Source organism: Emys orbicularis, chromosome 6 (assembly GCF_028017835.1).
Source record: "Emys orbicularis isolate rEmyOrb1 chromosome 6, rEmyOrb1.hap1, whole genome shotgun sequence".
NCBI classification, from domain to species: Eukaryota; Metazoa; Chordata; order Testudines; family Emydidae; genus Emys; species Emys orbicularis.
The window spans coordinates 44,619,627-44,645,505 of record NC_088688.1 but is presented as its reverse complement, the minus strand read 5'-3'; the positions used below and the strand labels follow the sequence as shown (position 1 = coordinate 44,645,505).

Below are 25,879 nucleotides of genomic sequence, written 5' to 3'. Positions count from 1 at the left end.
AGAGAAAGATCTCGAGTACCTGAACTCCTGCAGTGGCAAAGGAAAAGTTGGAGGTTGGTGTCGGCACTGCGGTAGGTACCTGACTAGCCAGCATGGAGGAATGATCATGCCAGGCAAAGACCCAGAAGTAGCAGTCAGGGGAGTCAAGATAGGTACTGAAGAGTCTAACAACACTGACCTCCTGATAGTGTTGACATGATTACCGGAAGCAGAAGTGGTCTGTGGTACCTGGTCTTTTTTAGGAAAGCCATGGGAGTTAGAAGCAGCCTGACATAGCTGCATGCCACCAGAAACACTCAGAGCTTCAATAGCACTCTTTCTGGGGCCTGAGGTCTCTTTGAGATTTAACACCCTGCTTTTCTGATGGGTACCAATACACATGGGGTTCAAAGCTCTCAGTACCATAGGCACAGATGCAGATGCCTCCCAGAAGGCTTCCAGTGACTGGGATCTCAAAGTGGCAGCCACCATTTTCTCTCTTCAACTCTTGGATACTCCAGTGACCGGAATCCTGTGGTCACTGGAGTATCTGAGAGTTTAATGGATAAGGCTTCTGTGACCTGGATCCGTAGGTACACGCGCTGTCAGCAGTCTTACCCCTGAAGCTCTGGGAGACCGAGATCTGGAGGCAGACAGGGCAGTATGTACAGTATATATCCCTGGTCTGAAGCCAGTTTTAATGCTTGCTCCATCATGAGAAGCCTGAACTTTATCTCCCTGGTCTTACGAAATCTGCTTTTAAATGATGGAATGTGAGTATCCCTCAAATACTTCAGACACAGAGTGTGTCTGACACTAACTGGGATAGATTCCCTGCAGGAAAGACAATGTTTAACACAGAGATCCCAGCATACCCTAGAAACAAACAAACAAAGACCCTGAAGGGGGGGGGGGGGAAATGAAGTAAAAAGGAACAATTTACAAACGATAAACTAGCTAACAATACAAAGGCGCCAAGTCGAAGCAGGCACATTGGAAGCTCTGGCTCAGGCCAAGAACAGTTGAGAAGGAATTGAGGGCAATTTGCCCATGCAGCCCAACATATCCTCGGTACAGGACAGGAGGATAAGGATGTGTAGAGCGCATGTGTGGTCAAAATGGGCATTCCTACAAAAATATTTTTGCTCAAAGGGATAGGGGTGCATGCACACTGAAGTGGAGCACCATTAGTGACACTACTCGAAGAAGAAACCAAGCGTTTGCTTTTATTTTTATATTATAGAAGCGTATGTGACTCAACCCTGGACATTAAGGGCCATATAATTGCCCAGGATAAGAACATAAGAACTGCCAAACTGGGTCAGACCAAAGGTCCATCTAGCCTAGTATCCTGTCTTCCGACAGTGGCCAATGCCAGGTGCCCCAGAGGGAATGAACAGAACAGGTAATCATCAAGTGATCCATCCCCTGTTGCCCATTCCCAGCTTCTGGAAAACAGAGGCTAGGGCCACCACTGCTGCCCATCCTGGCTATGAGCCATTGATGGACCTATCCTCCATGAATTTATCTAGTTCTTTTTTGAAACCTGTTATAGTCTTGGCCTTCACAACATCCTCTGGCAAAGAGTTCCACAGGTTGACTGTGCCTTGTGTGAAAAAATACTTCCCTTTGTTTGTTTTAAACCTGCTGCCTATTAATTTCATTTGGTGACTCATGGTTCTTGTGTTATGAGGAGGAGTAAATAACACTTCCTTATTTACTTTCTCCACACCAGTCATGATTTTATAGACCTCTATTATATCCCTCCTTAGTCATCTCTTCCAAGTTGAAAAGTCTTATTACTCTCTCCTCATATGGAAGCCATTCCATACCCCTAATCATTTTTGTTGCCTTTTCTGAACCTTTTCCAAGTCCAATATATCTTTTTTGGGCGACAGGGGATGGATCACTTGATGATTACCAGTTCTGTTCATTTCCTCAGGGGCACCTGGCATTGGCCACTGTGGGAAGACAGGATACTGGGCTAGATGGACCTTTGGTCTGACCCAGTATGGTGGTTCTTATGTTCTTACGAAATTAGCAACCAAATTAAAAACAAAAATCAGATATCCTGGATCAAATTCAGGTATCAGCCTGTACATAGCAGTAGCTTTCTGATGTGAAACTAAGGATAGAGAGGGAACCTTGGGCTACAATTTGTATGCCCAGTTCCTTCTTGCTTTCCTCAGAATTTGTGGTGCAAGGGGAATGTGTGTCTTAGGGCAGGGCCTAGTGTCAGCAGTTGTGCTAACGTGGGTCAGTGCATAACCCCTCCTATGGGGCAAAGCTGTGTTTAATATAATTCTGTATTAAATATTGCTAGTCCAAGCTAAAAATCATGTAGGGGCTAACTAGGCCTCTAATTCCAGAAGTACTTCAATACACTTCAGAAAAATGTCATTATGGTTAATGACTGATGCTACAGATTTTTATGTATTTTCTAAACGGAAAATGGAAAGTAAACCTAATCTTGAAAAAAAAAATGCTGGATATATACATAAACCCAAGAAAAAAAACATTTCAGCCATATGCATATAAGCCCAGGCTGTGTACACTAACCATTTTGCCCCTAAAACGTCCTACCATTGCTACCTCCAATGCAGTTACTAGTAGTAGAAATGGTAGGAGTCTAGTGTAGTGGCTGCTTGCATTAGAATCACAATGTCATCTAAACCTGCACAGACCAGACCTGGTGGTTAAAATTCCTGTGCTGCCTGGTCTATATTAGTGCTTCCACCATTGCAACCAACAGACGCACTAGTGGGAAATTTCAAGGATAAAAAGCATAGTGTAGATAAACAGGTACACATTCATAAGCCTCAACTAAACAAGGCAGGTGGGGAGAATTTAGAGTTCCCAGTTCAGAGCTCACTTTTTAGTGTTAGAACCCTGGATGGGGCCATCAAGTTCAGCTTAAGTGCGTGACCATGTAGGACAAAAACTAGCACTATTAATATCAATGGTGGTTTTGCTGAATAACTGTGGAAAAGAGCAACTTTTTGCAGCCAAGTTAGAGCATCCACACTGCTGGATTAAAAGTAATAATTAATACATTAATTGTTTTTGGGAAAATATGGTCTGGTACAGACCCCAGATTTGGCTTGTATTATTAGAAAGAAACATGTCTCAGCCTGTTCTCTCAGCCTGCTGAGTTTGTGCTAAGTGAAGCAGGCCTGTTAGTTTGCAAGGTCTGTGCTAATTGTAGAAAAACATTCAGAGACAAAGAGTTTGTCCTAAAAGTGATAAGATAACATGTTACAAATGTTTTTTCTGAATTCAGGAACAAGATTTGTTGTTCCTCCACTTTCACATTCCTATCTTGCTTGTTTTCTTTTTATGCGGGACAAGTGGCATGGATAGATTCATTGGAGTCTGTCATGCCCCAATGATTTGATAACAGTTATGTTAAGTTAAATAGGGTGTGATTGTAAATGAATGTTTGAATGAGTAATAAAAGGTTGAAGTGCCAGCCTAATAAATAATAACTACCCAGGAACATTCGGCCGAAGAATGCACAGGATGGAGATAACCAGATGACCCCGTAGGGCAAACTGGAATCACAACTACCCCAAGGACGGAGGGGCCAAAAAACTGAAGAACAAGATAACAACAAGCCATCACTGCTGTGCCATCTGCATGATGGACTATCATTTTAAACGTGAGAACAGTGATTGATTGTCACTTCAAATTGAAAACAGCATGACGAAGCAAACCCCTATGGATTTGAATGAGGATGAATTCCTATAAAGACAGACTCTACAAACTGAGAACTTGGAGTCTGGTTCTGCAACCACCCTCCAGGAGCATCGGATGCGCATCTGACAAGACTCGGCTCCATCCTCGTGTCCAGGCCACCTGGCCAGTGGCTTGGCACAAGCAACTCTAAGGCTGGTAACTATGATAACAACCTTGCAGAACCTGTGTGTGTGTGAATGAATGTGTGAATGAATGTGAAATTGAATGGAATGTTATAGCTATAACTGACTGCTTACTATGATTCTTTCTGTATTCACAATAAACATGGCATTTTGCCTTATCCCCTTTAATAAGATCCAGCTGGTTTTTATTTTATTGGCATAACACCACCACAGGTGTGCAAAACAATTAAGCCTTAATACTAGGTGAAACTAGCCTATTTTCTGCTTTTCACCATAAACCCAAACCTCAGGGCTGAATATTTCTGCAAAATATTCCACTTACAATAACTGGCATTTTCCAAACAGCTCTCACACTGCTCTAACCCACACTGTCCCTTAGAGAATCAATTCTGATGTCCTGCGTAATGTGCAAAGCTATTGCAAGATGATACAATATTGTTTTATTCCTAACAAGCTGGCCTGTTTTTCACTAAGAAAAGATCCCCCACCAAAAAAAAAAAGGACACAGAGTCAGCACTGAAATATATAAGTCCAAAAGTTATGCACCTGACGTTGCTTATACTGAATGTGCAATCATCCAATTAAGTGCAGGTGCTATACCCAGTATACCATCTGCATATATTTTAATGAGTTTAATTATCCCTAAATAGGTGGGCAATACTTGGAGATTCACACAATCAATCAAATAAGGCCACGAAAGTTCCCTCAACCAAACCGAATTTCCAAATTTGGAAATAGCTGCAATTCAGACACCTTGCTGGCATCGTGCTATGCACTATGGGATTCTCTAGGAAGACTAGTTTTGTTCTTAAACCCTGTAAGGCTTTGTCCATACCACAAGAAAACAGGTTCATGCTAAACTGTGTCCAAGAGCACAGCATTCAAAATTAACCCTTCTTACAGGATCAGAAACTGAGTTGCTAGACTAACAGAGGTATTGGAGCATAAGCTTTCATGGGTGAATGCCCACTTCATCAGACGCATCACTTGCGTCTGATGAAGTGGGCATTCACCCACGAAAGCTTATGCTCCAATACCTCTGTTAGTCTTAAAGGTGCCACAGGACCCTCTGTTGCTTTTTACAGATTCAAAAAAACACGGCTACCCCTCTGATACTTGAGTTGCTAGAGCCACTCTGCCTTTCTGGTATGTCAGGTTACCTTGAAGCAGTGAAGTCCATGAAGGGCAACCTTTCTCAAACCAGCCAGAAAGATAGGAAAGAGTTTTCTTTAGGGACTCTACAGAGGCCTTCGGGGGAAAAAGGTAGAGGATGGCCTACAGGTCTTTGAGCCCATGCTTAGGACCTTATTCCCAGGAAGCAGAATAGCAGCACGCAGTGTCATGTAAAGCCACAACTGTAGTTCCCAACCTAATCTGTAGCAAAAGTCAGGAAGGAGGTCAGCCTGGCAAAAGAGAATTTAATGGGAGAGCTCATAGAACAAGAGTGAGATGATAGGCTAGAAGGGAAAATGGATGAGAAAGGACAGAAGAATTTTCAAGGTCAATTAGATATTGGGGAATGGGTAGTTACAGAAGGTGTCTTCATGCTGCTTATGACCCAAGGTGGGTCCAAAGGCCTATTAGCAGCTTTCTCACTTCTCTTCCTCATCTCATAAGCCCCAATTTGAGCACTGAGCAGGTACAAATGTTTAATTTAAACATGGCTAAGCCACAGTTGTAAAAAATTGTAGTATGGACACAAACGCACTAACCATTTTAATCTGTGCTAAGATGGAAAAACACATTTTAAAAGTTTTAGTATGGCCAGGGTTTTAAAACAGCTAATTGTTGTATCATGTGATTGCTTTGCTATATACTTTTATATTGCTAAACTAATTGGGGAGTTTTACTGGGATTTTTTTATTTTGGTATGTGAGAAGCCTTTTGAAATCAGATATGCACAAAATAGTGTTTAGTGAAACTTTCGCATGACTATATTTAATCAATTCTGTACAACTGCAACTATCCTAATCCTCAAACACCATTTACAGATTTCTAATTTCATATAAGCAATGTAGTCTTTCAAAGTATCAAAAAAACAAAAAAATAGTTACGTTTTGGGGGGGAAAGTTTTTTCCTGCAACACACAATGAGCATATATAAACACAACTTTGCCCTTAACTTTATCAATCACATGTAAAATGATATCAGATCATCTTTAGAGGGAAAATAATAGTCTGTCACATGCTCCGTTAGGTTTTATAATATGTTGGTTTTCTTTTAACTATGTAAACTAAGTTTTGAAAGGAAAAGCAGTACATTACATCTTACAGGACTCTCTTGTGGTAACTAACAGATACTGCAACATTTTCCAAAATGAGAGAGTTTACAGAGGTGAAGGAGAGGGAGGGAGGGAAAAAGTAGAGCCCTACACAGGACTATTCTTTAATCTCTCTCCTGCTATTATGGCAGCGGATCCTCTGGAACCCATGTGATCCCAGTCCTGCTGCAGGGCTGTACAGTAGTCCCACGCAGGGCTCTAAGGGAAAGTTGTGGTTTTGTTTTAGCAATTATGACCATCTTATCATTTAGGATAAAGTTTAAGGTTAAATAACTTATCTGTTTTAATGAAAAAATAACGAATGCCGAACTCAATGAGACTAGCTTGCTATAGTGCTGGCAAGTTTCCATCCAAGATATTATGATATGTGCTACACAGAGTGACGCCTGATTTCAGCTTGTAGCATTCTCACCTGTAGTCATGGTCCATGTTCCAAAACAAGACTTGGACTACTGAACTAATGGAGATTACATCCTTTATTTATGATTTTAAAGGAAGGTCTCCTTCAATTTATTGAAAGTTAGACTCCCTAGCACTTTTCAAAAGGGAGTAATCCCAATGTCCTGTTCTTTTCAACTACATACGTTCTAATGCCCAAGGCTGTCAGAGAGTTATTGCTGCATACATAATATCTGCTTTGTTTGCACACAGTCATTTCACTGACACTACCCATTTCATTAAGGAAGCAGAGTATGTATGATGCTCTGTAAAACCAAGTTTACTGCATGATATATCAGTATAATTTTCTAACCACTTGGTAGTTCTTGATATCACTGTACTTCTGATATTTTAATCATTTAATAATTAATAGTTAGTCTGAAACCAGAAACAAATGAGCTAACAAAGCAACTGTGGAACGCTTGCATTACAAAATAATGTTGGGTAACACTAGTTCACTGGCTTACTCTTGCCTATTTACTTGTGCAAAAAGTTCATCTGTACAAAAAAAACAACAATAAGACAGCAGAAGTGTGGACTTACGTGATGCACGTATGGAGACAGACTGTATTAATGGTCAGATTACTTCACTTCTGGCCCGAGGTTTCCATTAGACCACTTTAAAGAGGATTTGGAGTCCCTATATAAATTTTACAAGGTCCTTTTAAAATGTGCAGTAGTTCCATTTGCCAACTGGCATGTTTTCAAGGGAATTCTGGTTAGGCCATATCATACAAAAAGAGGACGGAATAGAAAATTTTTATTGAACTCTCTACTATTCTCTTTGGGAGTGAAGATTAAATCAACTTCTGTAATAATTCAGTGAGACTCCAGTGAAAGTGTTCTTTATATTAGAGTCCATAATTAAAGGAGTCAACAATAGGGAGACTGTACATTTGTAGCGGTAACACCAATCAGCATAGCTAACTGCAGCAAACCATTAGGGAACAGTATCAATACAGAATTTTGTGCTGGGATTTGTAGCAATGAGGGGCAGATATCCAAATGTGGGCTTTACTATATTTATGCAATTACAGCCCGTGAACCTCCTTGAAGAAGGGACTTCAGGAATTTCCAGTTAAAATGGGAAGTGTGGACAAAATTGATGTTCATCCGGGCTGTAGTCACCATCTTAAGACTCCTTACTCCCTCCTCCCTCACCAATTTCAATGCCCCAGGTTATCACCTTTACATTACGACTATGGCAAGACAGGCCCAATTTTTATATATCTGGCTGTCCAATTGCTATTATATTCTCTGTCCCAAGCGCTACTTAAATTCTTCAGGTTGTGAGGAACCCAGAGCAGATTAGCCAGTGTCAGAGAAAATTGGGAGTCGAGTCAGTAAAATCAATCTCTGCAGCATGGGAAGAGGCATCTTGGATGGAATTCCCAGTGCTATGGAGGATCTGTCCCTTGGCCTGGACTGGGGTGGGGGGAGGGAAGGGGGAAAGAGGGTCTATGGTTTAAGCCCTTAGTCCATCAGTAAGGAGGATAATGAGATGGACTCCCCTGAGAAGTCAGGTCTTTGGCGGATGAAGAGAAGGTGTAAATTCAGAAGATAAGCAAAGTGAGAAAGATCAGGAAGGAAAGGGATCTCTTCTTACTGGGAGGTAAGCTGCAGAACGTGAAAGATTGAGCAGGCTAGGACTTGTAAGGGAGAGCATGCCTTACACTGGAGAAAGCATTGAGGGGAAGTTGGGATGGGAACTGAGATTTTGGGTGTAGCAGGAGTTTAAGCTCCATAATTAAACTTAAGTCAGCTCCACCCTGCTTGTGGGGCTCACCCCCTCCTTAATTCTGGGCTTCCATTTCCCCCCTGTTAAACATCTACCTTTACCGATGTTATAGCTGCAAATAGGCATCTACACTCCCAGTTATGGGGAGCATCTTTGAGAGATTGAAACTGTGTAAATAACCTGCAAGGATACAACAGCACTAAGTCCCCATATGACACCAAGCTGCATGACTTTGGGCTTCTCTTTTCAAACACTTTCCTATGGTCTTTTCAAAGATCTAACAAAGATTTTTTTTAAGTGTTATACAAAGAAGCTGAATAGATTTAATAGTTTCAACATATGTTTTTTGGAAGCTGTGCCTTTAATGCATGCAATGTTTTACTACAGAGAATAGCTGTGTGAAGTGACATAAGAAGACTGGAAAAAATGAATAAATATCTTATGATTTGCCTGATCTAGGCCCAATTTCCTTGGGTTTCAAATCGTTAAGTTCCATTTCTGGCAGTTTAAATTGTCAATACAGTTCAAGTCCCATTGGATAAGACTATGATTTGGGCTTCTCCTGACAGCCTGACACTTGTCTAAACATATCTGTAGTCGATTATTTAGATAGCTGTCATTAAAAGTATACTGCGACAGTAAGAAAAATACTAGATTTTATAAAGCACAAGCTAATTGACTGAAAACTTAGTTTAAGTGTAACTACTATGTTTCTAGCTCAGATGTCTTTAGTATTAGTCCATAATCTACTGAAAGAATTATACTGAAAATAGCTGTACTGGGGTCACGAGTGGAGGGTGCAATTTTACCATATGCAGTAAGTATTGATATCAGATTCCATACAGCTTTGCTTATATGAAGTTCCAAATATGAATACATCTTATAATGGCGGTTCCTCCCAGAACAAAGATGTTTACATAGTACAGGTATCAGGCCTAATTTGAACTGGGATCGGAATATGAATACAATCTCAATGAGTAAGCAGATTTTGGCCTCAAAGCTGTGCAACAGAGCTGTTAAATTCAAAATATTTCATACAAATTGAATACAAAGTGAGATGTTCAGGAATTCCTGCCCTACCCCCAAGCAAACCATATTAAGTAAAACCTGAGTATAGTAAAGGTTGGAAGCTTTGAAGGGCTATTCCCGCTCCCAAATCAGACAAAGCGGGGAGGGGGAAAAACATTTTGAAGGATGCAGGACATTGCATTATTCCCCTGAATCCTGTGAAGACTTCTAGATTTCAGCTAAATTCAGTTCCATTCAGTTCAGACGTAAGGGAGACTGTACGATTTTTATTATATATCTATTAAAACTTCTAGGCTACTACTGTAAACAAGATTGGGTCCCCAGTGTGCTAAACATATATACAGTAGAAGACAGTTCTTGCCCTGAAGAGCTTTCAATCTAAATCTGATAAGATTAAGAATCCATCAGCAAGTATCAAAGCTGGTTTTATTAGTGGAAGTTTGCTTCAGGAGGTTAAGGGCCCAAAGTAATATTTCAGTCAAGCCAAAGAGTATATATAATTAAATACAGATGTTTGGTCTCAACCAATTTGTGATAGGATACTAGTGGTGACACCTTGGTCACTGAGTTTGCTGCAGCACTGGGAAGAGTGCAGGCTTAATTGAAGCCAATTTTACACTTTCTGTTGGGGGACTATGAGCACCTGGGTGGTAAACACTGGACTAACGGTGTAATTGGAAGGATATAAGTGGAAGGAAGAGGAAGCAAGGGGGAACTCAGAAGGAAGTTCAGCAGGTGAACCCGGGCTGAGGAGTGAGGGCTGCAGGGAAGCCTTCCCTTGCTCTAAGCCTGCATTACACTGTGTTACTTTGTAAGAAAAGAATAAATACGTACCTTGGTGAAAGATAACAGCTTGGTATGTGTTTGTGACCGTGAGGCCACACAAATTGTCCACGCAGTTATGTCACAGGGCATCTGTCACTACCTGGTGTACTCAAGTCCCTGCTGAATTGGCAGAGCTGTGTGAATAAAGGCTCAATCTTGAGAGGTATTGTAATCTTAAAAGCAAGTGAATTTTATGTAATTACAGCCCGTGAACCTCCTTGAAGGAAATTGAAGACCCCCAGCACCTCACACAAGGCTCTCAGTAAGTTTGTACAGTGCCTTTCTGCATTGCATATGGTTCTAGACCAGGAGTCTCAAACATGCGGCCCGTGGGGTTCTTTCGTGCAGCCCGCCAAGCTCCCCGTGCCCGCCCCTCTGCCTACCCCGTGGCGCCGCGAGCCCCGCGCCGCTCCCTGAAGCGGCTGGAACTATGGCCCTGCAGCCCCGGGCAGGGCGGGGGCGGGGGAGTAGAGGGCTCCGTGCTCTCGCTTCCAGGCACCACCCCCTACAGCTCCCATTGGCCGGGAACGGGGAACCGCGGCCAATGGGAGCTTTGGGGGAGGTACCTGGAGGAGCAGCAAGAGCAGCACATGGCACCGTCCACCCCCCGGGACTCCAGCTGCTTCCTGGAGCGGAGCAGGGCCAGGGGCCGGGGCCAGGGCAGGCTGCCTGCCCTGGCCAACTTGCGCGGTGCTGCCACCCCGGAGCCACTCTAGGTAAGCGGCGCCGGGCCGGAGCCCACACCCCTCCTGCACCCCAACCCCCTGTCTGGAGCCCTCTGCCACACCCTGCACCCCAACCCCCTGCTGCACCCCTCACCCCAACTCCTTGCCCTGAGCCCCCTGCCGCACCCTGCACACCTCCTGCACTCCCTGCCCTGAGACCCCTGCCACACCCTGACCCCCGACCCCGACACACCCCTCACCCCTCCTGCACCCCAACTCCCTGCCCTGAGCCCCCTGCCGCACCCCTTACCCCTCCTGCACCACACACCCCAATTCCCTGTCGTGAGCACCCTGCCGTACCCTGCACTCCCTGCCCTGAGCCCCCTGCCGCACCCTGCACCCCAACTCCCTGCCCTGAGCTCCCTGCCTCACCCCTCCTGCACCACACACCCCAACTCCCTGTCCTGAGCTCCCTGCACACCTCCTGCACTCCCTGCCCTGAGCCCCCACTGCACCCTGCACCCCCTGGGGGCAGGGAGGGGGCAGAGTTGGGGTGAGGACTTTGGGGAAGGGGTTGGAATGGGGGCAGGGAAGAGGCGGGGCAGGGGTGGGGCCTCATGGAAGAGGTGGAGTGAGGGCGGGGCCAGGGGCAGCAAGGGGTGGGTGTCAGTGATGTGGCCCTCGGGCCAATGCACTAGTCCTCATGCAGCCCTCGTGAACATTTGAGTTTGAGTTTGAGACCCCTGTTCTAGACAATGGTATTAATCCTTTGTTTTCAGGAACACTCCCTCAAAATTGTTTATTTATGTTTAAGAGGGAAAAATAAATTTATCCTCTTTTAGGAAAAAAGTTTATTTTATTTTTATAGCTCCTGTACATTTAAAATCTGTTCTGAAATGGATCACTTAGTGGTTAGATGTGTCTCTCTTCAGCTTATATTCAGGTGACTCTTTGAATGTATTTGACTAAACAGTCTTACCAGTAGAGAAGATGAGAACTGTGTTGTCCCAAAGCCCGTATCTCTTCAGGGCTGCAGAGACATTTCCTACAGCTTCATCCATAATGGACACCATTCCCGCATAATGACGTCTCTTCTCATCTTTGATGAAGGCGTACGGTTTCATGTATTCCCCAGGGACCTGAAGGGGCTCATGGACAGACTGGAGAGCAAGGTAGAGAAACAGAGGCTGGGGAGGAAAAAAGCAGTATGCAAGCTAGATGAGAAGAGTACCCAAGCATTAAATGCAATAAATAAATAAATAAATAAATAAATCACACAAACCAATTAATACAGCAATTGTCTTGTTTTCCTCCTGATTTCCCTAAGCATAAGATATACACAATTCTGGGAAAGATTTTTATGAAAGGCACTGAAATATTAGTGTATATTTTCATTTTAATGGTAGAAAAGCCAGTTGATTTTATGATCTTCCTGCCACTCAACTTAGCTTCCTATCCTTTTTTCAAAAGCAAGACCAAACTACATACAATACTGTTTCTATTACTACAGCAAAGTCTTACAAATCTGTAAGTCATCAAATAGCAAGTTGTAAACAGGATTTGGGTAGAAAGTCTGAATCCCAGATTCATTATACAAAATACAATCATATTTCATGTGCAAAATATCCTGGTTAGTGATGGTGTCATTTGTCACGAAAATCTCCATTGCATTTTCTATTTACATCCCTATTACAGAGCTTATGAGGAGCCCAACTCACCATGGGCAGTGGGGCTTTTATGTTTCTTATTTTTAAACCAATGACAGACCATTTCATTCCACTAAGTGTCTTCCTGCAATTGGTTCTGTTAGAATACAACTTAGCTTGCCAATAACTAAGTCTTATCTCAAGGTAAATTCTTTGTACAAGTTCTGCAAACTAATAACTCAGAAATAGTACATGATCATACAATAAAAGACTATCACAATGCATATACACAAGGCAGCCTAATTAAGGTGCATCAGGCAACCTTAATTCTGGCATACCCTAACTTAATTGCATGCTTTGCAATCTTACTGTTCTTTTAATAAAGTTTTTTGTAATTTCCTAGGCTTTAAAAATAAAGGAATACAAATTCCATAATGTGGAATCACATTGACACCCACATGGGTCATTAGCAGGGTTAAAACATTTAAATCCACCATACTGACCTCTACACCTTGAGCTAATGGAGTAATTGATACCAATAATAGGTTGTTATCCTCTAAGTGGACCAGCACTAGAGGGGAATAAGACACATGCTTTGCCAGTGGGTTTCACAGATATTTGCTGACAACAGAGAAATGGCAAAACTCAGGAACCTTGGGTTCCATTACTGGCACTAACACTTTCCTGCCCATTCCCCCTTATTCTGCCCTATCCTCTCCAAACTGGGCCAGCCCTTTCCCTTTCTCACCCCTGGCTCCTCGTCTCAGTCCCATTCTCCTTACCTAGTCAGTTCCAGTCACCACTCCTCAGACTTCTCATCCCAGCATGTTCTAATCACCCCCTCCCTGCTCTCATTACCATGCCCAACTGTCAGAGGGTGTGGCTGCCTCACAGCACCCCCTGCTGGGGAAGGGTGGCACTGCTACAACTCTCTGCCTCAGTTTCCTTCCCTGAGATGTGTCTCCTAGGTTCTCTGCCTGTACTGGATACATAGCTTAATCTTCTAGCCAAATCAAAAACAAAAAAAAACAACAAAAAAAGGAGGTTCTTCTGCCCTTTGGGATGTCTCTTCAGCTCATGCTCTGGGCCCTGTTCGCAGCTCTTTTCTGGGCAATCTTTGAGGTTTTTTTCCTGCTCCGGTATGGAACACTCTACCCTTAGGCTAGTTCCCCTGGAATACCATTCTCAGATCCTGACTCAGAGCCTTCCATAGGAGCCTGCTTGCTCCCTGTGGTTTCTCTACTCCAGGATAGAACCCTGGGTCCCCAAGTTGGCTCCCCTGGGGTACCAAGCCTCCCACAAAACTTGGCTCAGAACCTTCCCACTCACTGTGATTCTAACCCCCAGAATGATCTCTCTCAGTGTAATGGATACCTGGACCTTATAGAATAACTATCACCTGACTATCACCCTCTCAGGCTGGGAAGCAGATAATTAATAATGGCACAGCTGCTGCAGCCCCATCTCCCTTTAAAGGGTCCATTCACCCTGTGACTCCAATCAGTCCCAATTACCCCTTCCAGGATCCTCTTCCAATCTGTTTCTCTCCCCACACCTACCCACATTTCCTATACCACCTGACTCCCAGAGCTCCTCATCCAGGCTCAGTGTTCCCCCTCGCATCCTTGTCCCAGTCTCTTTACCCAAACAGTCCCAGTTCTCCCTTTGCTCTCTGGCTCCTTGTCATATCTACCTCCCTGCCTCTAGTTACACCCCACTGGTTCCCAGTCTCATTTCCAGCCAGTTCCAGGCTCCTCATCCCATCTCAGTCCCCCCACCCCACTACACACGCACACAGGCTCCTAGACTCCTCTTCCTCCCCATCTCCCTCCCTAGCTCTAGTCTGCTCACCCAGACAATCCCAGTCGATTCACCTTGCCAGCCTCCAGTTCCAATCTACTCTCCCCTCCCCAGCTCTTGTCCCCTCCTTTGCATCTGAATGAGGCAGTTTCCTCCTCCATGTTGCCTGGGCCCTAACAGGCAGGAACAAGGTGGGGCGCGGTATCATTGAGAACACAGGAAAGACAGGCTCCCTGTTCTTAGTTCTGGTGCCTCCACTGCCATTGCAGGGAACGTCCTGCTCAACCCAGGCTTGAGCATGCCTACTGCAGTCAGACTCTTCTGTTCAATGTAGCTGCGAAGCTCTAGCAAGTCTCTACTGAGCATGTGTAAACTGAAATTTTTCAAGGGTTTATAAATTGGCCAAAATTTGGGTGGATGTTCACAAAGATGACAAAAGGCACTTCCCTGACAAAGTCCACCCCTTCTGCCAAATTTCAAGCATTGGGCCATGAGAACTCCTCAAAGAAAAATCACCAGATGTTTTGTTAGTACTAACAAAACATTTTCCCCCTAGACTCATTCTTGAAAACAGCTGAACTGCTTTGGCTGCAGTTCTGCCAAAAAATTCAGTCTTAAACACATTTCAGTTCTGAAAATTGTCATGCCTTCACTTAGCAGTTTCCCTTTTTGTATGTACATTTGTAAATTAATGTAATATGTCAGATTGCAGTAAAACAAAATAATTCATTTGTTACAAATATGTCAATTAGCCCCACATACTAGCATTCTTTGTGTTCTTGTCCAAAGCAAGGTAGTCCATTTGTACTATCTTGTTGTGAGTTTTAACAACAACAAAAAAAGTTAGTTTGGGGGTGGAGGATTAACTGAACTGCAGTGTTTAATTCAAAAGTTTATGTCATAGTTTAAGGTCTTTATATTAGAGGAGTGAAAGAGATTCTGGATTTTTTCTGGGACCTTTAAATTAAGAACTTCAACTTTGCTTCTTTTTATAATATAGGTTAAGATATTTTACATTTAGCACACTGCATCTTAATAGGGAAGATTATTTTAATGAGGGAAACATTCCTGGCTTGTGAGTTTGAACATTATTTATACAATGTCCCTTATATGAAGTAAAGCTACGTTGTTAATTATTTTTCTGCGCAATGATTAAGATCTTCTTCATTCACATCCAGCCTCATCCTACACTGTGCATCTCCTGTAGAAGTCTTTTCAACTATTATGTGCACCAAGTTATACAATACAGTAGAACCTCAAAGTTACAAATACCTCAGAAATGGAAGTTGTTCGTAACTCTGAAACGTTCATAACTCTGAACAAAACATTATGGTTGTTCTTTCAAAAGTTTACAACTGAACATTGACTTAATACAGCTTTGAAACTTTACTATGCAGAAGAAAAATGCTGCTTTTAACCATCTTAATTTAAATGAAACAAGCTCAGAAACAGTTTCCTTACCTTGTCAAATTTTTTTTTTTTTTTTTTTTTTAAACTTTCCCTGTATTTTTTTAGTAGTTTACATTTAACACAGTACTGGTACCCTATTTGCCTTTTTTTGTCTCTGCTGCTGCCTGATTGCATACTTCCAGTTCCAAATGAGGTATGAGGTTAACTGGTCAGTTCATAACTCTGGTGTTCATAACGCTGAGGTTCTACTCTATAAGGGCTTTGAACATTCAAGTGTCAATGCAATACTGTCCATTTCTATTTGCTGAACTTTTTAGTTAAGTGTAGCCCTGTATCTAGATATTGATCAGCTATTGTTTACAAAGCAAGCTCAAGTCTTATAAACAAATAGTGCATGAAAATATTAAAACACTTGTAAAGTAAGTTCTCAAAAAAGCAACAGCTGTCTACTGTACCTTCTCAGTTTTATGGTTGGCTATAAGATCTACAGCTCTTTTCGTAAATACATTAGTGGAATACATGTTTCCAAATCCAACTGCAACTTCTTCTCCATCTCGAAAATCAAGAGCACAGCGTGTAGCATTCTTTGCACTGATTAACACACAACGTTCATGGGAATAATAATCTTCACTTCCCAGAAGATAACCTAGAACAGGAAAAAGGTGACAAAGTGAGCAAGCCAACATATAATTTACTATATATAAACTAATACATCAGGAGACTTTCAAAGGGCACAAAGTGAGTTGAGTGGCAAACTGCCCTTTGTGACTTAAAAAATGATTCCTTCAGAGTTTCACTTTTTTTTAAAAAACAAGGCTAATCAGTCCAACATTCCTTAATATTTCTCATCTTGTATTTATTTGAAAATAAAGCACAAAATCCAATTCTACGTATCAATTATACAAACCCAGAAAAATTTTAAGAGCAGTTCAATAACTTTACATATAAATTGGCATGCATATAAATCAAAGATACTAGCATTAAAATGATGCACATGTCCTGAGCCTGTTGCTAACTAGAATAACTTTTAGTTATGGTTTTGTAAACTGTATTTGTTAGTACAGAACGCTTATATCTAAATAGATACAATGAACACTGGAATTATCGTACTGTTTACATTTATAGATTGGTAACAGATAGATTACAGGAATGCCTTCCATGTGAACTGTGTGGTGATTTCTGATCTGCTGCTGACACCAACTGGTGAAAGAAACAAATCATTCTTTACAGAATAAGTTACTGATCTTAAGAATCAAAAATAAGGCTCTCCTACAAATTTTGCTTCCATCAAGGGTCCAATCTTATAAGGTACCTCGCAGATTTAACTCCCATTGACTGAAAGCAATGAAATTGCCTCAAAAACCCTTTGCAACCCTCATCCCTAAATCAACTCTAACTTTACCACCCAAAAATTCTCCAGAATTACAGGGGAATGTTGCAAAGCATACCCTGAAGGCAACTAAATTTAGGCTCAGTGTGGGGGCAGATTCAGTTTCAAAATCCAGAACTTTGACCAAAAACATTTCTTCTGCTAACCCACTCCATCTAAAAACCTAATGAACCCCCACCACAAACCAAACAACTAAAGGTCTAGCCAAACAACTTCCAACTATACCATATTGTTTATGTGCAAAACTCCACAGATGCAGAGGACATCAAAGAAAGACATGGAAGGGCTTTCTAAAGGAAACATCAAAAATATGCTCTTGAAAACAAGAAATAAATTGTGGGGTTTTTTTTTATTTTTTTATTTATTTATTTATTTTAAGAGCATCTAGTGATTTTGGACCACTAGCGGACAGTTTCTCTCAATGCTCAGCCTGAGACAGATGGGGCCAGATTTGCAGAAGCATTGAACCTTCACAGCGCAATTGGAATAATGGTTTTAACATATAAAGAGCTAAGAGCTCTGAAAAATAAATTACCTCCCTCTCATGAGCACCCAAAATTATTAGACACTTAACAATTTTGGTGTTAATCTCTGTGCCTCAGGTCCCTAGCTGTAAAATGAGGCAGTATTATCCCCATCTCACAGGTAACGTGACATGAGGTGTTGTGAAGATAAATTCATTAATGTTCATGAAGCACTCAGATACTTTGGTGAGAGCATCACAGAAAGCCCAGGAGAAAGTAAATAGTTTTGTATTCAGTGCAGTGTTTGGATGGCATATATTAAGGCCTGGAGTCACATACGAAATGTGGAAGATAAAAAGGAAACATTTAATAACTAACCAGTCACTTAATGAGGCAGGGGTCCTGTGAAAAAACAGTATATGCTCATGCAATTAAAGACTGTATTGTAATGCATACTCATAACTGGGCCAAATTAAAGTTACACAGGTATCCTAATTTTGGCAGTGCCTAAGTTTTGAGTGCTTAACTTTGCAACTTTAAAGTTCCATTAACAGTTTTTTATAAATGTAATTTTAAATAGGTTCTTGTAACAACTTGATCATGGTAGTATCTGAGTGCCTAATGAATTCAAGAAATATATATTGTATTTAGAAAATATACCAAGTCTGGTAAAATGCCTATTGCTTTTTCTAGTTAAGACACTGCTATTAAAAAAAGCAATACACAAACAACAGTAATGTTAGAAGTCTGACCTAAACCTAGACATGAAAAATTCAGTTTAAAGCTTCCTCTAAGAGCACACTCACACAACATGTGGAGTAACTGAGTACAATGGGACAAGTTAAATGTGGAGCTTAAAATATAAATATATTTGCTTCCGTGGGTTTAAAAATCAGACCATTTTCAGCAATAGGCTTTTGGATATCAACATTTATCTATCAAGTGTAGTCTGCCAAATTAGAGAACTGTATTTTGGTATCATGTGCTGAAACAACAGCTAAAACATTGTTTTACTGGCTATATGTTAATTCTGAGTTTGTTGTTGTTAAAAAATATTTCCCCTTTCAATATGTTAGTAAAAGTACTTAAAAAAAAAAAAAAAAAAAAAAAAAAGTAGTAAATCTGGCCATTACCAAAATAAGTATCAAATCCTCTGCGGGTTGGAAGGCACTCTTTTTTGTACATGCCTAGATGCCACTTCCCTACCATGTGGGTAACATATCCTGCTTCCTTCAGCAGTTCAGGCAGGAGTTTCTCATTCAACGGGACACAGCTGGGCTGGCAAGGCCAAATTATTTGGTGTTGTAAACCTGTATGGATCTTGGAAAAATAAACCCAATGCAGGTATTAGTTATAGCATGATGGCAATGTATGCAATGAAAGTACTGTATCAATATTTTAAAATATACACATAAAATGAGTCTGGAGTCTTGCAATTCCACCTTACATACAGCATTTGCTAGAAGACTCTGGAAGTACTTTACAGATTGCATGCACAGGTATCACATAAAACCCCTGCTGCTTTCTTCCGAAGGGACTATAAAATTTTTGTACTACTTGTTGGCTTACAATTGTACCATGACTAGCCATCATTAGTAAAGAAAGCATATGTTTATTTAGCCAACCAAAAACTCAGTATGGTCACTGTGACGGGATCCCCGGGATGCAGCCTGGGACTATGGGAGCGCTGTGACCCCTGAACTCTCTCTAGCCTGGGCTGTCTCTCACAATGCCTTGCTAGTGACCAGAAACAAACCCCTCCAGGCACTGATCACTCAGCACAACAGCATGTGGAGACCCAACACCCAGCTATATTGCATGAATGCTCCCAGAGCCACTCATGAATCACACAGAGAAAGGCACCAGAGCCAAATCCCCCCAGCTCCCAGCACTGTACCCAGTGATGAGTTGCCAAAATCTTAGGAACCGGTTCCCTACCGGGGCTTCGGCACCACGGCTCCGGAGGCTGAAGGACCCGCCACCAAAGACCCGGTAGGGAACCGCCCGGTGAGTACACCCCCCAACCATGTCCTGCCCCCGATTGCCCCCCTCAGAAACCGCAACCCATAACCCCCCCCCCTCCTTGTCCCCTGACCACTCCTTCCCGAGACCCCCAACCCTAACTGCCCCCCAGTACCCTATCCAACTCGCCCTGCTCCCTGTCCCCTGACTGCCCCATTCACCACCACCCCGACAGACCCCCGGAACTCCCACGTGGCGCCTACCCAACCCCCCCTTCCCCATCCCCTGACTGCCCCCCAAGAACCTCTGCCCCATCCAACCCTCCCCACCCCCCGCTCCCTGTCCCTGCCTTATCCAACCCCCCCGACCCCGGCCTCTTACCCCCGCCGGGCCCGGGCCGGAGCCGCACCACACGGCTGGAGTCGGGCTGGGGCCCAGAGTCGGGGCCCAGCCGGGGCCAGAGTCGCGCAGCACAGCTGGAGTCGGGGCCCGGCCCAGAGCCGCGCGGCCGGGCCCGGGGTCGGGCAGCGCCGCGCAGCCAGAGTTGGGGCCAGGGCCCAGGCTGGGCCAGAGCCGGGCAGTGCCGTGCGGCCGGAGCCGGGCTGGGCGGCGCCTGGAGCCCTCCCCGCCCCAGCTCCAGCTCACCTGCAGGAAGCCCTGCTTCCCGTGAATCGGCTGATTCGTGGGAAGCAGGGGAGGGGGAGGAGAAGCCGGGGGGAGCGTCAGGGGAGGAGGCGGAGCTAGGTGAGCTGGAGCTGCCAGAGATTTTGTTAAATTTAAAAGCCCTTTTAGAACCGGGACAACCGGTGCTAAAAGGGCTTCTAAATTTAACAACCGGTTCCCGCGAACCTGTGGGAACCGGCTCCAGCTCACCACTGACTGTACCTCAGGAATATACCATCTTGCACTGCTCAAGATGGGCAGTGCAGATTTATTAATTGATTCACCACTTCATCAATGGAAAATGGATATACACCACCCTTTGCAAAACCTGAGCAGATTCGCCCCACTCTTCATACAAACTCACTTGTAAAGCTAAACAGTTAAACAAATGTATTGACTATAAAAGGTAGATTTTAAGTGATATTAATTGATAGGCAAAAAGTCAGAGTTAGTTGCCAAAAAAAAAAATATATATATATATAAGCACGCAGTCTAAACTCTCAACCCTATTAGACTGGGCAACAACTAGACTAAGCAGTTTTTCTCACCCCACTGGATATTGCAGTCCTTAATATACAGATTTCACCCTTGAAATCTGGGCCAGTCCCCTCAGCTGGAGTCTTCAGAGTGTCCTTGTTGCTTGAAGCATAGGTGGGTGAAGGAGAAAGGCCCAGCATGTGGCCACTGTGTCTGTTTTATACCCTCAGTCCATGTGCTTGGAAAACAAAAGTCCAGGCATGTCTGGGTGGGCATTGCTGAGGGCTTGTCTACACTGGCACTTTACAGTGCTACAACTTTCTCGCTCAGGGGTGTGAAAAAACACACCCCTGAGCGCTGCAAGTTTCAGTGCTATAAAGTGCCAATTTAGCCACACTCCCAGCGCTGGTAGCTATTCCCCTCATGGAGGTGGGTTTTTTAGAGCGCTGGGAGAGCTCTCTCCCAACGCTATGCCGTGACTACACAAGCCACATTAAACGTGCATTGCCAGTGAAGACGTGCCCTGAGTCTCCAGGCAAGGTTGAGCAATTCCCCTGGTGTCGCCTCATGCAGCCGAGTCATTGAATTGTAACTCCCTTGCTGGACAATGGCTGTTGATGAATTGTTTCACACCCCACCTGAGTGTCGGTTACTTTCCTTGCTGTTGCCTCTGGGGAGCTAATATCTGTCTGAATCCCCAACTTACAGTATGTTTTAGTGACAACCATACAACATAATTCTCATAACTTCATATGTGTTAATGATTTACATATATGGATAGAGAAATGACTTTCAGCAGATCATAACCTTTCCCCTGATATCTTACAAGGCATGCTTTATATGCAAGATCATAATCATATATAAATGACAAATATGGGGGTTACAGGGTGCTCCCCCAAGGTACAGAATGTCACAGTGACATTTTAGAATAGCCAGACTATTCCACAGCATATAGGGTAAAATCCCAGCCATACTGGAAGTCAATTATGAAACTTCCATTGGCTTCAATAGGGGAAGGATTTCAGCTATAATCATTTTAAGTAATATATTTACTAGTCTACACTCAGTCTAAGTCTATAATCAACTCAAAAGATTAAAATTCTAAGAAATGTTTAAAATCAATAATTTTCTTACTAATTGATCTACCATTGGAGAACTTTAGAAGTCAGATCTTTGAGCCTCATTTGTAATCTAAAGAGAGAAAACTTAACCGTGTGTACAAACTTGATACTTGGCTGAAAAAAACCCGGAAATTGTGCTCCAATTTTGCTAAAACTGTCTTTAAAAAAAATTGAACCTTATTTTACATGCTTGAGGTTCACAGCTAAAGTGTAATACATCACTATCATTTTTTCACAGATTCTCAACTTTATTTTTTAAATCAATTACATTCTGTAGCTAGCAGAGTTCTATAGTTCTTCCTTCTCTCAACTTACTCATTACAATATTGAAACATTTCTCGGAACTGAAGAAGAGCTCTGTATAAACTTGAAAGCTTATCTCTCACCAACTGAAGTTGGTCAAATAAAAGATATTACCTCACCCACCTTGGCTCTGTAATATCATGGGACCAAAATGGCTACACCACCGCATACATTTGGAGAGAGTGATTACATGATGAGACATTTCTTCCCCATGCTGGTTCAATTGTTAACCTCTCCATTTGGACTACTATAGAGGCTCTAATTTTAGTGGTGTCCTTCATGACATGCTCACCTATTCATGAGGAACTGGACTGAATACACCACCAAGAATTTTCATGTAAGAAACTGAAGATCCAAATAAGTGACTAGGATGTTTGTGCCTGAAGACATTATACTTTTGTCCAAACTTCAGATAAATAAATACAGGTGTCAGCTCTTCCTTACTCCAATACATGCATGAAAATGATAAGGCCCACACCTGCCTGCTGTGGCCCCACACCGCTCCCGGAAGTGGCTGGCTGCTGCTGGCACGCCTCTGCATGCCCCTGGTGGGGAGGGGGGGGGGAGGTGGCTCCACACGCTTCCTCCGCCCCCAGCACCATCCTCACAGCTCCCATTGGCCGCAAACCGGCCAATGAGAGCTGCGGGGGCAGGCAGCGCACCGAGACCCACTGCCCCCCTCCCCCCAGTGGGCACGCCGCAGAGACACGCTCCCAGTCGGCGGTGCAGCTGCCGACTGCAGCCTGCCTGAGCCCTGTTGCACCGTCAACTGGGAGCCACCTGTGGTAAGTGCCTCCCGTCCAGACCCTGCACCCCTCACCCTCTCCTGCACCCCAACACTCTGCACCAGCCCAGAGCTCCCCCTGCACCCTAACTTCCTCCCAGACCCTGCAACCCCTCCTGCACCCCAATCCCCTGTCCCAGCCCAGAGCCTCCTCCTGTACCAAACTCCCTCCCAGAGCCCACACCCCTCACCCTCTCCTGCACCCCAACACTCTGCACCAGCCCGAAGCTCCCTCCTACACACAAACTCCCTCCCAGACCCTGCACTCTTTCTATTAATATAGTAGAAATGTGCGGCCCACGACAACTTACCAAAATTCGTGGAGCGGCCCCCCTGCGAAAATTATTGCCCATCCTGGTCTACTATAATACAATCCTGCCACCATGCAGAGGAAGACACTACAAGAACCCACTAGAGGGCTCTCCCACCCAAATGAGTCTATATGATCTGTCACTATACGCTGTCATCTTTACTAAAAGATAACAGACCCTCACAAGAATTTGGGCTTTCTTCCTCTGTACATGGCTCTAAAAAAATAATAATTTCCATTAGTTCTGTTGGGTTTAGCTAATGTATTCAGAGAACTCGGGGTACATTTTTCAGGAGCCTAAATCCCATTGTCTAAAAGTCATTTGGGCCTTTCAAAACCCCCATGAGGTGCCTCCCTGCATCTTCAGCTGCCTAAATACCTTTAACAAGGTAGCCCTACAATCAATGGGGCTTAGGAGCTTTTCAAAGTGTCACCCTTGGTTGGGGCGGGGGAAGGCACCTCACGCTGCCAGTCGGGGGCAGCAGCAGCAGCACCAGGCCCTCGGTAACAACTTTGTACAGATTTGCAGCCTCCCTGCTGAGACTGGGGAGGTTTTAGAGGGGTCGGGAGAAGCTCACACGCCCCGCCCTTGCTTGCGTCCCAATGCGGGGCCCTCCCGCCAAGGTAGCTGAGGGACAAGCCAGTGCCACACGCCACCAACTCCAGGGAGCGTCCCGTCCCCCGCCAACTCAGGGGAGTCCCTGCCCACCCCCGGAGCCCCCGCTAGGCTTGGGGGCTGCCCAGGCGGCGCTGGGACCGGGTTTGCTGCCCTACCTGGTACCTGCCGGTGAGCAACTGGCTGCGGGACGGGGTGCACAGGGGCTGCGTGTAGTAGCGCTCCAGCCGCACCCCGCCCGCCCCCAGCGCATCCAGCTGCGGGGTGCGGATGAGGGAGTCGTGCCAGCCCACGTCGTGCCAGCCCAGGTCATCGGCCAGCACCACCACCAGGTGTGGGGCCGCCGCGCTGCCGGCCAGGCAGAGTCGCAGCCAGCACAGGAGCAGCGGGAGCCGCGCTGAGCCCTGCCCGGGCCCCGGCCGCCTCAGCATGCTGCCCGCCTGTCCCGCCGCTCAACCAGGAACTGGCCTGCGGGGGCACCGCCCCCAGCACAGGACCAGCAGCTTCAACACCCCGCCCCCTGCACAAGGCGACGGGCCTCCGAGGGCTGGGGCCCGCCCCCGCACAGAGCAGGGAACGGAAGGGGCCCAGCGTCCGCGCCTTCTACCGAGCAAGGCACCAGCCTAATGCTTTGCCCATGCCACAGGGCAGGGGCCTCAGGGTGGCCAGGCCCACCTCACGTCCCACATGGCAAAGCAGGCAGAGATCAAATTCAGAGAAGTTCCTTCTCTGACAGACTCTGCAAGTGCTGCCAACATCTCCAGCGCCACCCAACCTGCATAGACCCCCAAAGAAGCTTTTATGGGGACACAGGAGAATTATGAAGGGACGCTGACAATGCCATCCCTAGAACTCCAGACAGATACATCCCTGCACAGACATGGACTTCAAGCTACTAAAAAAAAAAAAAAAAAAAAAAACCTATAAACCCCTGAACAGTATCACAAAGCAATCCCACCGCTCACAACCAGATCCAGAACTGTTGCTCAGAAAGAGGGAGAAAACAAGAAAAGTTCTTTAACTAGGACTGTCAAAAAACCACAGCAAAGTAAAGGACTCACCCAGTCAAAAATACACAGAAAATCTATGCAATGTTCAGCATGAAACACTGAGAAATTTCAAATCAGTTATATGAATTATCTGAATAAGAAACTGATACAAACCAAAAAACTCAATAGAAACAAATACCAGACAAACCTAGAAAAAAAATTATATCAGGTAATAAATTATATACAAAAAAATTTCAAACCCAATAAATATAAACAAAATCTAGAAATCCAGAATAGTAAAATCTGGATAGAAACTTCGAAAAAACAAAAACGAACAAACAAAACCCCAGAAGAAATCCAACTTGAAAAGCTAAAAGCAAACTGACATTCTCATAAAACCACTTGGAATATAGTGTACCAAACTCTATTAGGCAAACCAATGTAAACATAAAAACTGAAGGAAATCCCATAAACTCAAGCTGAAGAAATCATGTGGCCAGATAATATAATTATTTAAACTCTAAAACACAGCAGTAAACAAATCCAAGATACTTGCCACTGAAAAATAGTGGCCTGCCTTGCAGATTTTTCAAAACATTTTGACAAAATTTGGCGCTTAGGTCTGAACTTTAAACTGCTACAAAGGCCCAGAGCACCGGCTCTGCAGCTCCCATTGGCCGGGAACCAAGGCCAATGGGAGCTGCGGGGGTGGGGCCTGCAAGTGCAGGCAGCGCGTAGAGCCGTCTGGACACGCCTCCGCCTAGGGGCCACAGGGACATGCCGGCCGCTTCCGGGAGCCACCTAAGGTAAGTGCTCCCCAGAGCCCGCACCCCGAACTCCCTCCTGCATCCCAACTCCCTGCTCCAGTCCTGACCCCCCTCCCTCACCCTAACTCTCTCCCAGAGCCCACACCCCGCACCCCCTCCCGCATTCCAAACCCCTCATTCCCATCCCCCAGCCTGGAGCCCCCTCCTGCACCCCAAACTCCCTCATCCCCAGCCCCACCCTAGAGCCCAAACCCCCAGCTGGAGCCTTCACCCTCTCCTGCACCCCAACCCCTGCCCCAGCCCTGAGTCCGCTTCCGCACCCAAACTCCCTCCTAGAGCCCGCA

General features: G+C 44.4%; 1 protein-coding gene across 1 annotated transcript in view; it reads right to left on the bottom strand.

Annotated features, from left to right (window-relative positions):
• Nucleotides 1-24,210, bottom strand: part of ARSB (arylsulfatase B) — a 104,783-nt gene extending 80,573 nt beyond the window's left edge. The window contains exons 1-4 of the mRNA XM_065406354.1: nt 23,938-24,210; nt 18,677-18,863; nt 16,145-16,335; nt 11,813-12,020 (exon numbers count right to left, since the gene is read on the bottom strand). Of these exons, the coding sequence (XP_065262426.1) occupies nt 11,813-12,020; nt 16,145-16,335; nt 18,677-18,863; nt 23,938-24,210 (859 nt within the window). The remainder of the gene's footprint in view (nt 1-11,812; nt 12,021-16,144; nt 16,336-18,676; nt 18,864-23,937) is intronic.
• Nucleotides 24,211-25,879: the final 1,669 nt, after the last annotated feature.